Source organism: Manis pentadactyla, chromosome 6, assembly GCF_030020395.1.
Source record: "Manis pentadactyla isolate mManPen7 chromosome 6, mManPen7.hap1, whole genome shotgun sequence".
In the NCBI taxonomy this organism is placed as follows: Eukaryota; Metazoa; Chordata; class Mammalia; order Pholidota; family Manidae; genus Manis; species Manis pentadactyla.
In genome coordinates this window covers 113,737,288-113,752,231 of record NC_080024.1, presented here as the reverse complement: position 1 = coordinate 113,752,231, position 14,944 = coordinate 113,737,288, and the positions used below count along the sequence as shown (strand labels likewise).

General features: G+C 37.2%; 1 protein-coding gene across 1 annotated transcript in view; it reads right to left on the bottom strand.

Annotated features, from left to right (window-relative positions):
- The window catches only part of L3MBTL4 (L3MBTL histone methyl-lysine binding protein 4), a 503,654-nt gene that overhangs the window by 325,960 nt on the left and 162,750 nt on the right, over positions 1 to 14,944 (bottom strand). The window contains 1 exon segment of the mRNA XM_057504056.1: positions 3,132 to 3,152. Coding sequence (XP_057360039.1) covers positions 3,132 to 3,152 — 21 coding nt within the window.

The window sequence follows — 14,944 nt, the reverse complement described above, 5'->3', positions numbered from 1 at the left end:
TTTACAAAGAAGAAATACAGATGACCAGCAGGCACATGAAAAGATGCTCCATATCACTATCACAATCATCAGGGAAATGCAAATCAAAACTGCAATGAGATATCACCTCACACCAGTTAGAATGGTCACTATCCAAAAGACAAGAAATAACAAGTGTTGGAGAGGATGTGGAGAAAAGGGAACCCTCCTACATTGTTGGCTAGAATTTAAGTTGGTGCAGCCACTGTGGAAAGCAGTATCGAGATTCTTCAGAAAAACTAAAAACAGAAATAAATGACACAATAATTCCACTTCCAGGAATTTTTCAGAAGAAAACAAAATCCCCAATTCAAAAAGATAGATGCATCCCTATTGCTGCATTCTTAACAACAGGCAATACATGGAAGCAACGAAAGTGTCCATCAATAGATGAATGGATAAAGCAGATGGGGTACATATGCACAATGGAATATTATTCAGGCATAAAAAAACAAGAAATCCGGCTCTTTGCAACAACATGGATGGACCTAGAGGGTATTATGCTAAGTGAAATAAGCCAGATAAAGAAAGACAAATACCATATATTTTCACTTATTTGTGAAATCTAAAAACAAAACATAACAAAATGGACAAAATAGCAGTAGACTCATAGACACTGAGAAGTGACTGATGGTTACCAAGGGTGAAGGGTTAGGGTGGGTGGGATAAAATGGTACAAAAAAACCCACTTTCATAAGAAGAAAAAGAATGTAGGGTTGCTTTTTATTTTAAAGAAGAAGTCCACAGCTTCACTTCATTGGTGATTATGTATAAGGATCCAATGGTAAATTAAACTTTGATTCATGAAGACTAGAATTTAGTTGACTGAACAGTCTTTACAGAGAAAGAGGACACTATCCTTTTACAATTTCTGTACAAAATGTATAGGGAGTTCACTTTCCATGGAAAGCCTGGGGAAAATGGTGATACGATTTGCAGTCAAGTTAAAGAACAAGAGAAAAGACATCCCCTCACAGGCTGCGGTGGCCAGCTCACCTACTGAGGGAGTCACAGGAATGTCTCACAGGATCTCCACAGCCAACTGTCTACCCAAGGCACAGACACAGTAACATAAAACAATATTGCACATTATACCCAATGGCCACAGAAAATTGTCCCACAGTTAACAAAATATGCAAATCAAATATTTTCTCTGCTTCAGTGGCTTTTTGGTATCACATTGAAATACATATTCTGTAAAACATGATATCTACAAGAAAAAAGCTTTGCAAGGTCAGGATTTATTTCCCTGGCCCATCAATTCACAGAGCCCTCCAGACCACAAAAAACTGAATAAAGAGCTTATATGTGTCTTCTTACTCAGTCACTTGTCGAATCAAGCCCATAGGTAGCAATTTGCAAGTGTTTTCCATCTTCCTAGCTCCACTGCCACAGCCTGGCTAGGACCCATACCCTTATTTTCACCTACAATGAATCTCCCTAATGGTCTTCCCATTCTTCCTTTCTAATCTGCCCCTATTACCAAATAATGCTTAAATGTAGTTACAACAGAGATTAGACTATAAACTCCTCATTCTGGCTCTTAAAGATCTTTCATAAAATGACCTCAATTTACCCATCCTACTAATTCCTTATTATCTTCCAAACCTTAAGCAAAACCCATTTCAACATCCTGACCTCCAGAACTTTAACATAATAAATTGTGTTGTTTAAAGCTACTAAATTTGAAATTACCGAGTATCATAATTCTTCCAAGTGGTAAAGATACCTCAAGACAAATGCTGGGCATAAAAGCCACAGGGCATAAATATGCAAAGAAGTAAAAAGCTAACCTTTTCAAACAATATGGCTTCTCTCTCACTTACCAACTTTACATTTCCCTGTATGGCCCCAGAAGATGACTGGTTAGCCAGAGATGGGTAAGATTCCTCAAAGGAGGAAAAACCTAAGACAGGCACAATTGCAGGGGGGCCATCAGGTGAGAAATTGGGGATCAACAGAGGTGAGGCTTAGAACCTCACCCCCCCTGTTCTGAGAGAAATCTGCATCCGTGGATGTTTTGTTGCCCTTGTCTAGCTTGGATTAATACTTAGTCTATAGGCACACACCTGATCATCTACATTTGCTCTCTTACAGCACTAAACTATGTTTTCTACCTTTATCTTGCATCTACCTACCACTTCAGTATTTTATTTAAAAAAAAAAAATAATAATAATAATAAGGGAGAAATGTGGGATTCACATATAAATAAAGTATAAAAATCAAACGAATATTCATATTTGACCTGATTGTTTATAGTTCATAATGCATGATCAAAACCAAAAGTTTCTGTGATGACTGCCCTTGCACTGTTCACTATGTAAGAACTTGTTCACTATGTAAGAATTTGTTCACCATGTAAGAACTTGTTCGTTATGCTTCAGAAGATTGGAGAATGTTGAGAATTAGGCTTGGGGTTGATTAATGATTGTGCATTGAGTCCCCTATACAGAATTTTATTGTTGTTAACAACCATTTGATCAATAAATATGAGAGATGCCCTCTCAAAAAAAAATAAAGCTACTAAATTTGAAGCCGCTAATTTTGTGGTAATTTGTTTCACAGCAGCACACCATCATATAATTTTCTTCATAAAGGAGCTTTTTTTTCTTTCTGGCCAGGTGTTACCTCTGAGAAATTTCCTTGCTATCATCCATAACAGCTACTTATAAACTTACTAAGCAGTCCCTAGTAGACTGCCAGCAAGCTCAGGTCAGGGAAGGCTGCTCATCAACCTTCTATCCCGTGCTCCCCCCACCAAAGTCCTACACAAGGACAGTAACAGTTTATAGCACAATGAATGAAACAGGGATCCATGACTCACTAATACTATAAACAAACAACTGAATAAATAAGTAAGGGGAACAAAGCTAATAAATAGAGAAAGAATAACGGATTAGAAAATCATCATCTGGCAAACATACTAACAACTAATTCATCTAAGAAACATCAATAAGATGCTAAGAACTAGTGAGCAACAGTTTGATGAGTAATAGAGCATTAACTTAATCTCAGTGTCACTCTTCAGCAAATGTGTATTAATTACAAAAGAAGTAATTTTACCATAGAGAAACTTGGCACACATCACTTTAATCAAGTGACCAAAGATAACATTCCGCAGGAGAGGGAGAGCCTGAAATCATGCACCAGCCGAAAGGCTGCAATGACAAGACAGTACAGTTTCTGTGATATCCTCCCCAGGAGCACAGCTCACGTGTACTCCTGAGGTAACATTAGATAAACCCCAAGTGAGAAAAATAACTGGCTTGTACTCTTCAGAAGAGTCAGGTAGATAAAAGCCAATGCAGGACTGAAGTGCTCGAGCAGATTGAAGGACAGTAAGGAGAAATGATAAGTAAATACAACATGTGATCCTGAGTTGAACCTGTTTCTCTGCTCATTTGTTTTTGCATAGAGGATATTATTGGGTGACTGGCTAAACTTTTATTTTGGCACTTTAATCTCAAACAGTTTGGTGGGAAGTTTTTTCAGTGGTGAAGGAGAGAGGGCAAAGAAGCTCTTGAAATCAACTCACAGGGTCTACTACCACATGAGAAGTCTGAGGTCAGTTATCTAATCTCTGTGGACCACAGTCCTTTACCTATGAAACTGAAATAAATGACAAAAACTTCAGAAAGTTGACAGCAAAGTAGGTCAATGTGTGACATCATATTGGACATTCAAGAAAAATGAGATCCAGAATAAGATTCCATTTCACACTGAGTATGATGGCTATAAACAAGACAATGAGTGTTAGCAAGGCTACAGGGAAACTGGAACCCTCACACCCTTCCTGGGAAGGTAAAATGGTGCAGCTTCGGTGACAGAGAGTCTGGCAACTACTCAGTAAGTGAAATGTACAATTACTATATGATCTAGCAATTCCACTCCTAAGTATATACCCAAGAGAGCTCAATGTATGTTCATGCAAAAACTCATGCACTAACATTCAGAGCAGCATTTTTCAAAATAGCCAAAAAATGGAAACTGAAAAGCCCACCAACTGATGAACAGATAAACAAATTGTGCTTTATCTGTACATAAGATATTATTTAGAATTAAAAAGAAAGATGGCAGCATGAAAGGAGAGACAGAGGCTTCCTCCTAAAACTGGATACATTTAGAAAATTTAATTGGCGCAACTAATCCTGAGAGAGCAACAGGAAAGAAGATGGTGTCAGACTGCACACACCTGGAAAAAAGAGCAGACCTCACAGAACGGGGTAACGTACCAGAGCTGTGGTTCCACGGGACCCGAGCCCCTCAACCACCCCAGCTCACCGGCGGGAGGAAGAGAAACGGAGCAGGGAGGGAGTAGGAGGCTTGTAACTGCTGAATACCTAGCTCTGGAGATCTGCTATCTGCTCTGGGAACACAAACCATCATTTTATGGTGCTTTCATGAGACCTGCGTGCCTACCAGGTTGGAAAGTTAATACAGGCAGAGTTCCTGGGGAGACTGGGATACCGGCTGCTTGTGGAAAGCAGGGATCCATATCCGGCTGCTCTGAGACAAAAATTTATACCTCCGTGACCGGCCCACTGGCTCAGGCACAGGAGCCAGGAGGTGGGGAACAGCTCTTTCCTTCCCCAAGGCACCATTACAGCCCTTCTGCGACCCTGGACATTGCTTCAGGGGCTGAGCAGCTCCAGAATAGAGCTTCTGGACACTAGAGGGCACCATATACAAACATGAAATGCCAAAGGAACCTTGTCCAGAGTAAAATTATTAATACAACTCCCAAGAAAGACTAAAATGATATGGACCTCGTGACTCTTCCTGAAAAGGGAGTTCAAAATAAAAATCATCAACATTCTAATGGAGGTATGGAAAGACATCTAAGAACTCAGGAATTAATTCAGGTTGGAGATCCAATCGTTGAAGAGCACGAGGGAGGGTATTAAAAGCAGGTTGGATACGGTGGAGGAGAAAATAAATGAAATAGAAACTAGAGAAGAGGAATACAAAGAAGCTGAGGCACAGAGACAAAAAAGGATCTCTAAAAATGAAAGAATATTGAGAGAACTGTGTGACCAATCCAAGCAGAACAATATTAGCATTAAAGGTATATCAGAAGAAGAAGAGAGAGAGAGAAAGGGATAGAAAATGTCTTTGAGGAGGTAGTTGCTGAAAACTTCCCCAATCTGGGGAAGAAGATAGTCTCTCAGGATATGGAGATCCACAGATATCCCAACACAAGGGACCCAAGGAAGACAACACCAAGACACATAGAAATTAAAATGGGAAAGATCAAGGATAAGGACAGACTGTTAAAGCAGCCAGAGGCAGAAATAAGATCACATACAAAGGAAAGCCCATCAGGCTAAAATCAGACTTCTCAGCAGAAACCTTACAGGCCAGAAGGGAGCGGCATGATGTACTTAATGCCATGAAGCAGAAGGGCCTGGAACCAAGATTACTTTATCTGGCAAGATTATCATTTATATTTGAAGGACGGATTAAACAATTGCCAGATAAGCAAAAGCTGAGGGAGTTTACCTCCCACAAACCATTTCTGCAGTCTATTTTGGAGGGACTGCTATAGACGGAAGTGTTCCTAGCATGGGATAGCTGTCACCAGAGGTAGTAAAACCACAGTAGGGAGGGTGGAGTAGCTGATTGCGAGGAAAATGCAAAATTAAATTGACTATTCCCAATGTCAATCAAGGGATAGACAAAAACTACAGAATTTCATGCCTAATACATAAAGAATGAAGGAGGAAGAAAAAGGAGGAGAAACACAAAAGAACCTTTAGATTGTGCTTGTAACAGCATACTAAGTGACTTAAGTTAGACTCTTAGATAGTAAGGAAAGTAACTTGAAACCTTTGGTAACCACGAATCTAAAGCCTGAAATGGCAATAAATACATACCTATCGATAATCACCCTAAATGTAAATGGACTGAATGCACCAATCAAAAGACAGAGAGTCACTGAATAGATTAAAAAAAAAGACCCATCTATATGCTGCTTATAAGAGACTCACATCAAACCCAAAGACATGCACAGATGAAAAGTCAAGGGATGGAAAAAGATATTTCATGCAAACAACAGGGAGAAAAAAGCAGGGATTCAAGTACTAGTATCAGACAAAATAGACTTCAAAATAAAGAAAGTAACAATAGATAAAGAAGGACATTACATAATGATAAAGGGCTCAGTCCAACAAGAGGATATAACCATTCTAAATATAAGTGCACCCAACACAGGAGCACCAGCATATGTGAAACAAATACTAACAGAACTAAAGGAGGAAATAGATTGCAATGCATTCATTTTGGGAGACGTCAACACACCATTCACTCCAAATGACAGACAACCAAACAGAAAATAAGTTAAGGACACAGAGGCACTGAACAACACACTAGAACAGATGGACCTAATAGACATCTATAGAACTCTACAACCAAAAGCAACAGAATACACATTCTTCTCAAGTGCACATGGAACATTCTCCAGAATAGACCACATACTCGACCACAAAAACAGCCTCACTAAATTCAAAAAGACTGAAACTCTACCAACCAACTTTTCAGACCACAAGGTACAAAACTAGAAATAAATTGTACAAAGAAAGCAAAAAGGCTCACAAACACATGGAGGCTTAACAACATGCTTCTAAATAGTTAATGGATCAATGGACAAATTAAAATGGAGATCCAGCAATATATGGAAATAAATGACAACAACAACACAAAGCCCCAATTTCTGTGGGACACAGTGAAAGCAGTCCGAAGAGGAAAGTATATAGCAATCCAGGCTTATTTAGAGAAGGAACAACAAACCCAAATGAATAGTATAATGTCGTAATTATCAAATTGGAAAAAGAAGAACAAATGAGGCCTAAAGTCAGCAGAAGGAGGGACATAATAAAGATCAGAGAAGAAATAAACAAAATTGAGAAGTATAAAACAATAGCAAAAATCAATGAAAACAAGAGCTGGTTCTTTGAGAAAATAAACAAAATAGACAAGCCTCTAGCCAGACTTATTAAGAGAAAAAGAGAATCAACAAACATCAACAGAACCAGAAATGAGAAAGGAAACATCATGACGGACCCAACAGAAATACAAAGAATAATTGGAGACTACTATGAAAACCTATACGCTAAGAAGCTGGAAAACCTAAAAGAAATGGACAACTTCCAAGAAAAACACAACCTTCCAAAACTGACCAAGAAACACAAAATCTAAACAAACCAATTACCAGCAATGAAATTGAAGCGGTAATCAAAAAACTACCCAAGAACAAAACCCCCGGGCCAGATGGATTTACCTCGGAATTTTATCAGACATACAGAGAAGATATAATACCCATTCTCCTTAAAGTGTGCCAAAAAATAGAAGAGGAGGGAATACTCCCAAACTCATTCTATGAAGCCAACATCACCCTAATACCAAAACCAGGCAAAGACCCCACCAGAAAAGAAAATTACAGACCAATGTCCCTGATGAATGTAGATGCAAAAATACTCAATAAAATATTAGCAAACCAAATTCAAAAATATATCAATAGGATCATACACCACGACCAAGCGGGAATCATTTCAGGGATGCATGGATGGTACAACATTCAAAAATCCATTAACATCATCCAACACATAAACAAAAAGAAAGACAAAAACCACATGATCATCTCCATAGATGCTGAAAAAGCATTAGACAAAATTCAACATCCATTCATGATAAAAACTCTCAGCAAAATGCATATAGAGGGCAAGTAACTCAACATAATAAAGGCCATATATGATAAACCCACAGACAACATCATACTGAACAGTGAGAAGCTGAAAGCTTTTCCTCTAAGATCAGGAACAAGACAGGGATGCCCACTCTCCACACCGCTATTTAACATAGTACTGGAGGTCCTAGCCACGGCAATTAGACAAAACAAACAAATACAAGGCATCCAGATTGGAAAAGAAGAAGTTAAACTGTCACTATTTGCAGATGACATGATATTGTACATAAAAAACCCTAAAGACTGCACTCCAAAACAACTAGAACTGATACTGGAATATAGCAAAGTTGCAGGATACAAAATTAACATACAGAAATCTCTGGATTTCCTATACACTAACAATGAACCAATAGAAAGAGAAATCAGGAAAACAATTCCATTCACAATTGCATCAAAAAGAATAAAATACCTAGGAATAAACCTAACCAAAGAACTGAAAGACCTATACCCTTAAAACTATAAGACACTCTTAAGAGAAATTAAAGAGGACACTAACAAATGAAAACTCATCCCATGCTCCTGGCTAGGAAGAATTAATATCGTCAAAATGGCCATCCTGCCCAAAGCAATATACAGATTTGATGCAGTCCCTTTCAAATTACCAACAAAATTCTTCAATGAACTGGAACAAATAGTTAAAAATTCATATGGAAACACCAAAGACCCTGAATAGCCAACACAATCCTGAGAAGGAAGAATAAAGTGGGAGGGATCTCACTCCCCAACTTCAAGCTCTACTACAAAGCCATAGTAATAAAGACAATTTGGTACTGGCACAAGAACAGAGCCACAGACCAGTGGAACAGATTAGAGACTCCAGACATTAACCCAAACATATATAGTCAATTAATATTCGATAAAGGAGCCATGGACATACAATGGTGAAATGACAGCCTCTTCAACAGATGGTGTTGGCAAAACTGGACAGCTACATGTAAGAGAATGAAACTGGATCACTGTCAAACCCCATACGCAAAAGTAAATTCGAAATGGATCAAAGACATGAATGTAAGTCATGAAACCATAAAACTCTTAGAAAAAAACATAGGCAAAAATCTCTTGGACATAAACATTAGCAACTTCTTCATAAACATATCTCCCCAAGCAAGGAAAACAAAAGCAAAAATGAACAAGTGGGACTATATCAAGCTGAAAAGCTTCTGTACAGCAAAGGACACCATCAATAGAACAAAAAGGTACCCTACAGTATGGGAGAATATATTTGTAAACGACAGTTCCAATAAAGGGTTGACATCCAAAATATATAAAAAGCACACACACCTCAACAAACAAAAAGCAAATAATACAATTAAAAAATAGGCAGAGGAGCTGAATAGACAGTTGTCTAAAGAAGAAATTCAGATGGCCAACAGACACATGAAAAGATGCTCCACATCGCTTGTCATCAGAGAAATGCAAATTAAAACCACAATGAGATATCACCTCACACCAGTAAGGATGGCTACTATCGAAAAGACAAACAACAACAAATGTTGGTGAGGTTGTGGAGAAAGGGGAAGCCTGCTACACTGCTGGTAGGAATGTAAATTAGTTTTACCATTGTGGAAAGCAGTATGGAGTTTCCTCAAAATGCTCAAAACAGACTTACCATTTGACCCAAGAATTCCACTTCTAGGAACTTACCCTAAGAATGCAGCACTCCAGTTTGAAAAAGACAGATGCACCCCTATGTTTATCGCAGCACTATTTACAATAGCCAAGAAATGGAAACAACCTAAGTGCCCATCAGTAGATGAATGGATAAAGAAGATGTGGTACATACACACAATGGAATATTATTCAGCCATAAGAAGAAAACAAATCCTACCATTTGCAACAACATGGATGGAGCTAGAGGGTATTATGCTCAGTGAAATAAGCCAAGTGGAGAAAGACAAATACCAAATGATTTCACTCATCTGTGGAGTATAAGAACAAAGGAATAACTGAAGGAACAAAACAGCAGCAGAATCACAGAACCCAAGAATGGAGTAACAGTTACCAAAAGGAAAGAGACTGGGGAGAATGGGAGGGTAAGGAGGGATAAGGGCGGGGAAGAAGAAAGGGGGTAGTATGATTAGTATGTATAAAATGGGGGTTGGGGGAAAGGGGAGGGCTGTGTAACATAGAGTAGACAAGTACTGATTCTACAACATCTTACTATGCTGATGAACAGTAGCTGTAATGGGGTTTGTGAGGGGGACATGGGGTAGGGGAGAGCATAGTAAACATAATGTTCTTCAGAAAAAAAACAACAACTATGTTCTGACATGGAATATACACTAATACAAATGAAATTTAAAATGCAAAAAATGAAATAAAATAATATACCTGACAGAGAAATAGAAAAACTGGAAAAAAAAAATAAGCAGTGTGCTGATACATGCTACATTGTGGAAGAACTCTATCATTATGCTAAGTGAAAGAAGCCAGACATATGATTCTACCTACATGAAATATTCAGAATAGGCAAATCTATAAAGAAAGGCACTATATTAATGGGTGCCAAGAGCTGGGGAGAATGGCCGATAATAGCTACATGGTTCAGGGTTTCTTTTTCAGGTGATGGAAACTTACAATTGATGGGGCTGATGGTTTTACTACTCTGCAAATATGTTTAAAAACCAACGAATTATAAATTATAAATGGATGAATTGTGTAGCGTGTGAATTACATCTCAATAGAGTTTTACAAGAACATAAATGGATCCCTTCCTTCAGAGCGAGCATCATGTTTTATTCTTCAGTTTTTCCCATTCTATGAACAGAGAAGTCACTCTGGAGGTGTTTGCTGAGTTGGAGTGTAGACGCAGTCTGTGCCTCATGTGTGACTGGCAACCTGCATGTGGAGAGCCACTCTATGCAGGATTGTCATCCTTGCTGGGGTCAGTGCTCTGCTGTCGGCCAGAGGGACCCTGATAGCCATGTGGTTCCGCAGCATTTCCTGTCTACCTGCCAACAAGGAGTGGGAGGCTGGCTGGGGCAGAGGCTCCTGCCACTGATTACAGAAGAGAATTTCACACATAAGGGCTGTTGAGAAAACACACAGTCTTCACAATACTGTTCTAAGTGGTAAACAAGCCACTCTGAGCAATACAGAGTACTGGAAATTTCATATACATACAAAGCAATCAGTTACTTTTAAAATAGCATTGCCATTCAAAAGATCTGAAAAAGGAGGAAAAATGTAACTTTTAATTGAAAATCCATTTAACATTCTTCAATATATCTAATTTCTAACTGCATAGAGTTGGCTATATATAATGTACCACCTAAAGTTATGCTACTAGGAGATTTTACTTCAATAAAAGAATCATATTTACCTTTATTTGTAAGGAGTTGGCTTTAGCTCAACATTGCCTACCCAACCCGAAATGAGGATCAAGATCTCACCAAGAGACCTAACTACCATGCTAGAGAAGAGAGTCTCTTCTTCAGATACTAAGATTTGTGTTATTAGGTTTTTCTATATGTCTATATGTTTGTCATTATGTAACTTCAGTTAAAATTCCCTTCTGAAGGAATAGAAGGTTCTTCCTTTTTTTTTTAGGCCTCTCAAGAAAGATACAGAATAGAAGATGTAACACATTGGATTAAATTTACCTTTACATTTTATAGTTTACATATTTAAAAACTGGGTTTTCTCTTTCCTTCTGCAGAAGGCCTCTTATCTGGAGTCTATGAGGCTGTAAATATATACCAGCAGCAACTACAAAGATCAGCATATGCTGTTCTACTCTCAAGTGCACTCAGAAGGGCAATTATACACATGTACACACATGCATGCACATACAAGCTAAGACAGATATAGCAAATATATTTTTTGACAACAATGTAATTACAACCATAAAGTAAAATTTAATGTAAAAATCTACAGACATAAGTAATGTTTAAAATATAAATTCATTTTAAGCAAAATAGCTACAGCTAACAAATTGCAGAGCCAAATAGCTAACAGAAACAAATCATTCAGTGTTAGTTTTATATTTTAACATATTTAAACTCTAAAAATATACATATTTTAAACATATGGACCATAGACATATTTCAAGTACTTTTAGCTCCAGCCTTGTCATAGGGGAAAGAATATCTGAAGATCACTCTGATGTGTTTGGTTTTTCTTTTAAAATCTGGTTTAAATTCCCATTTGTGAGCTACCTCACACAGCATTCTATTATCCTGACTCAGGGCACCTTCTACTATCCATAGCTCCAAATCTTTACCCTCTTATGTAATTAATAGGGACCTAACATCTTTGGGGCACTCGTGTTTTCACAAACCTACAGGCCAACATGAACATAACTCATCACAAGCTTTAAGCAATTTTGTTTACTGCTAAGCTTTAATTGCCCTCACCCAACTTTTGCTCACAGTTCCTTTGCATATGATATCTTGTTAATATCTTGACTAAATGGTTGATCAACTTGAGTTTTCATGTTGCATATCACCATATTAAATAGGAAACTTTCTGAGATTCAGTGAAAGCCACACTGAAGGTCAACTCCTGTAACTGTGTAAGACGAAACTCCTTTATGACACAGCTGAGTCCTTCTTAAAGACATGAATATTTTTAAATAACTAAGCTTTGTGACTTATTGTTCTTTGTTTTTCCTTAGCACTAAGAGCAGCCTTAGATACTCTATTAGGAATAAAAAAAACATTTTAAAAGAGTAGATGAGATTATGAATACAGACACAAAACTCCCTAATAAAATCCAGAATGGTGCAATTTATCCAGGAATACAATACTTGTTCGGCAAATGAAAAATAATAAATGCAGTTAACATCATATTAATAGAATAAAGGACTGCCCTTTCATGATAAAACAAACTAGAAATAGAAGGGAATTTCCTCAGTCTGATAAAGGGCATATACAAAAATCCACAGCAATCATACTTAATGTGGAAAGACTGGGCATTCCCCTAAGATCAACAAGAGAAGGAACTACTATTCAACAGTGCACTGGAAGTTCTAGCCGGATAATTTAGGGAAGAAATAAAAAGCATTCAGAATGGAAAGGAAGAAGTATGACACCTAGAGATCACCTAATTTTGCATATAGAAAATCCTAAGGAATATACACACTCACATACATGCATGCACACACAATTAGAGCGATAAACTAACTTAACAAGGTTCAGAATGTAAGATCATTAAACAAAAATCAATTATATTTCTACATAACAGCAATGGACAATCTAAAGATGAAATTGAGAGAACAATTCCATTTATAATAACATTAAAAAGTATAAACTAAAGATATTACAAAAAAAACATATCCCTGTGAATATAGATCAAAAAAAAAAACATCAAGAGAATTGTACAAAGCTGAGCAGGGCCTGCTCAGGATTATACACCATGAAAAAGTGAGTAATCAAAAGGATTATACACCATGAAACAAAGGGGAGAACATTCCCACTGATCACGTCAACACATGTAGAAAAAGCCTTGGACAAAATTGAACTTCCATTCACAATAAAAACACTTAGAAAATTAGGAGTAGAAGGTAACCTTCTCCATATGAAATAGGATATTTATGAAAAACCCACAGCTAACATCAAACTCAATGGAAAGAGATTGAAATCTTTCTGTCCTATGATTAGGAAAAAGATGAGAATGCCCACTTTTGCTACTACATTCACCACTGTACTGGAAGTCCTAGCAAGAACAATTAGGCAAGAAACACAATTAAAAGCATTCAGTTCGGAAACTTGAGTCTTTTGGAACCTTGTTTTTTTAACAGACTGCACAATTCTATATAAGAAAAATCCCCTGGAGTCTACACAAAGTCCCACTAGAGCTAATACATGAATTCAGTAAAGCTGCAGGATATAAAATCAGTTGTTTCCCTATGCCAGAAATAAACAATTCCATTTACAATAGCATCCAAAACAATAAAATACCTAGAAATAAATTTAACCAAGGAAATAAGACTTGTACACTGAACACTAAAAATACCACTGTTAAAGACATCTAAATAAGTGAAAAGACATCCCGTGTTCATGGATTGGAAAACTCAGTGTTATTGAGATGGTGCTCTTCCTTAAAGCAACCTACATTCAATGCAACCTTATCAAAATCCCAACAGTCATTTCTCCACAAATGGAAAAGCTAATCCTCAAGTTCATATAGAACTGCAAGGGACCACAAAGAGCCAAAACAATCTTGAAAGAAAAACAAAGATGGAGGGCTCACACTTCCAGATTTTAAAACTGACTACAAAGCCACAGTTTGGTATATCCTAACTAATGCACTAAGATAAGAAAAGGAAATAAAAGGTATAAAAACAAAATAAGTAATTAAAAAGAAAGAAATAAAACTTTGCTTGCAATGACATGATGGTCTGCACAGAGTATTCAAAAGCATCAACAAAAAATTTCATGGAACCAATAAGCAATTACAGAAAGGCTGCAGAGTACAAGGGGAATATATAAAAGTCAGTTGTTTTCCTATATACCAGCAATGAACAGGTGAAATTTTAAATTAAAAACACAATACCTTTCATCCAAAATAATTAAATAGGTATAAATCTAATAAAATACAGACAATATATATATGTGGAAAACTATAAAACTATGCTGAAATAAATCAAACAACTAAATAAATGGAGAAATATTCCACGTTCATAAATAAGAAGACTCAATATTGTCAGGATGGCAGTCCTTCCCAACTTGATCTATAGATGCAGTGCAGATTCCAATAAAAATACCAGCAAGTCACTTTGTTGATATTGACAAACATTCCAAAGTTCTCATGGAGAGACAAAAAGACACAGAAACAACCAACACAACATTGAAGAAGAATAAAGGACTGACTCTACCCAACTTTAAGAATTACTATACAGCTACAGGTATCAAGACAGGATAGTATTGGTGAAAGAATAGACAAGTACACAGATCAATGGAAGAGAACAGAGAGCCCAGATATAGACTCACATAAACACAGTCAACTGATCTTTGACAAAGGAGCAAAGGCAATATAGTGACCAAAAACAGTCTTTACAACAAATAGTGCTGAAACAACTGGACATCCCAGATGCAGAACAATGAACGTAGACACAGATCTTACACCCTACTCTCCTCACAAAAATTAACTCCAACTGGATCACAGACCTAAATGTCAACTGCAAAGCTATAAAACTCCTGTGACATAGGAAAAAATCTAGATGACCTTGGGTTTGAGGATGA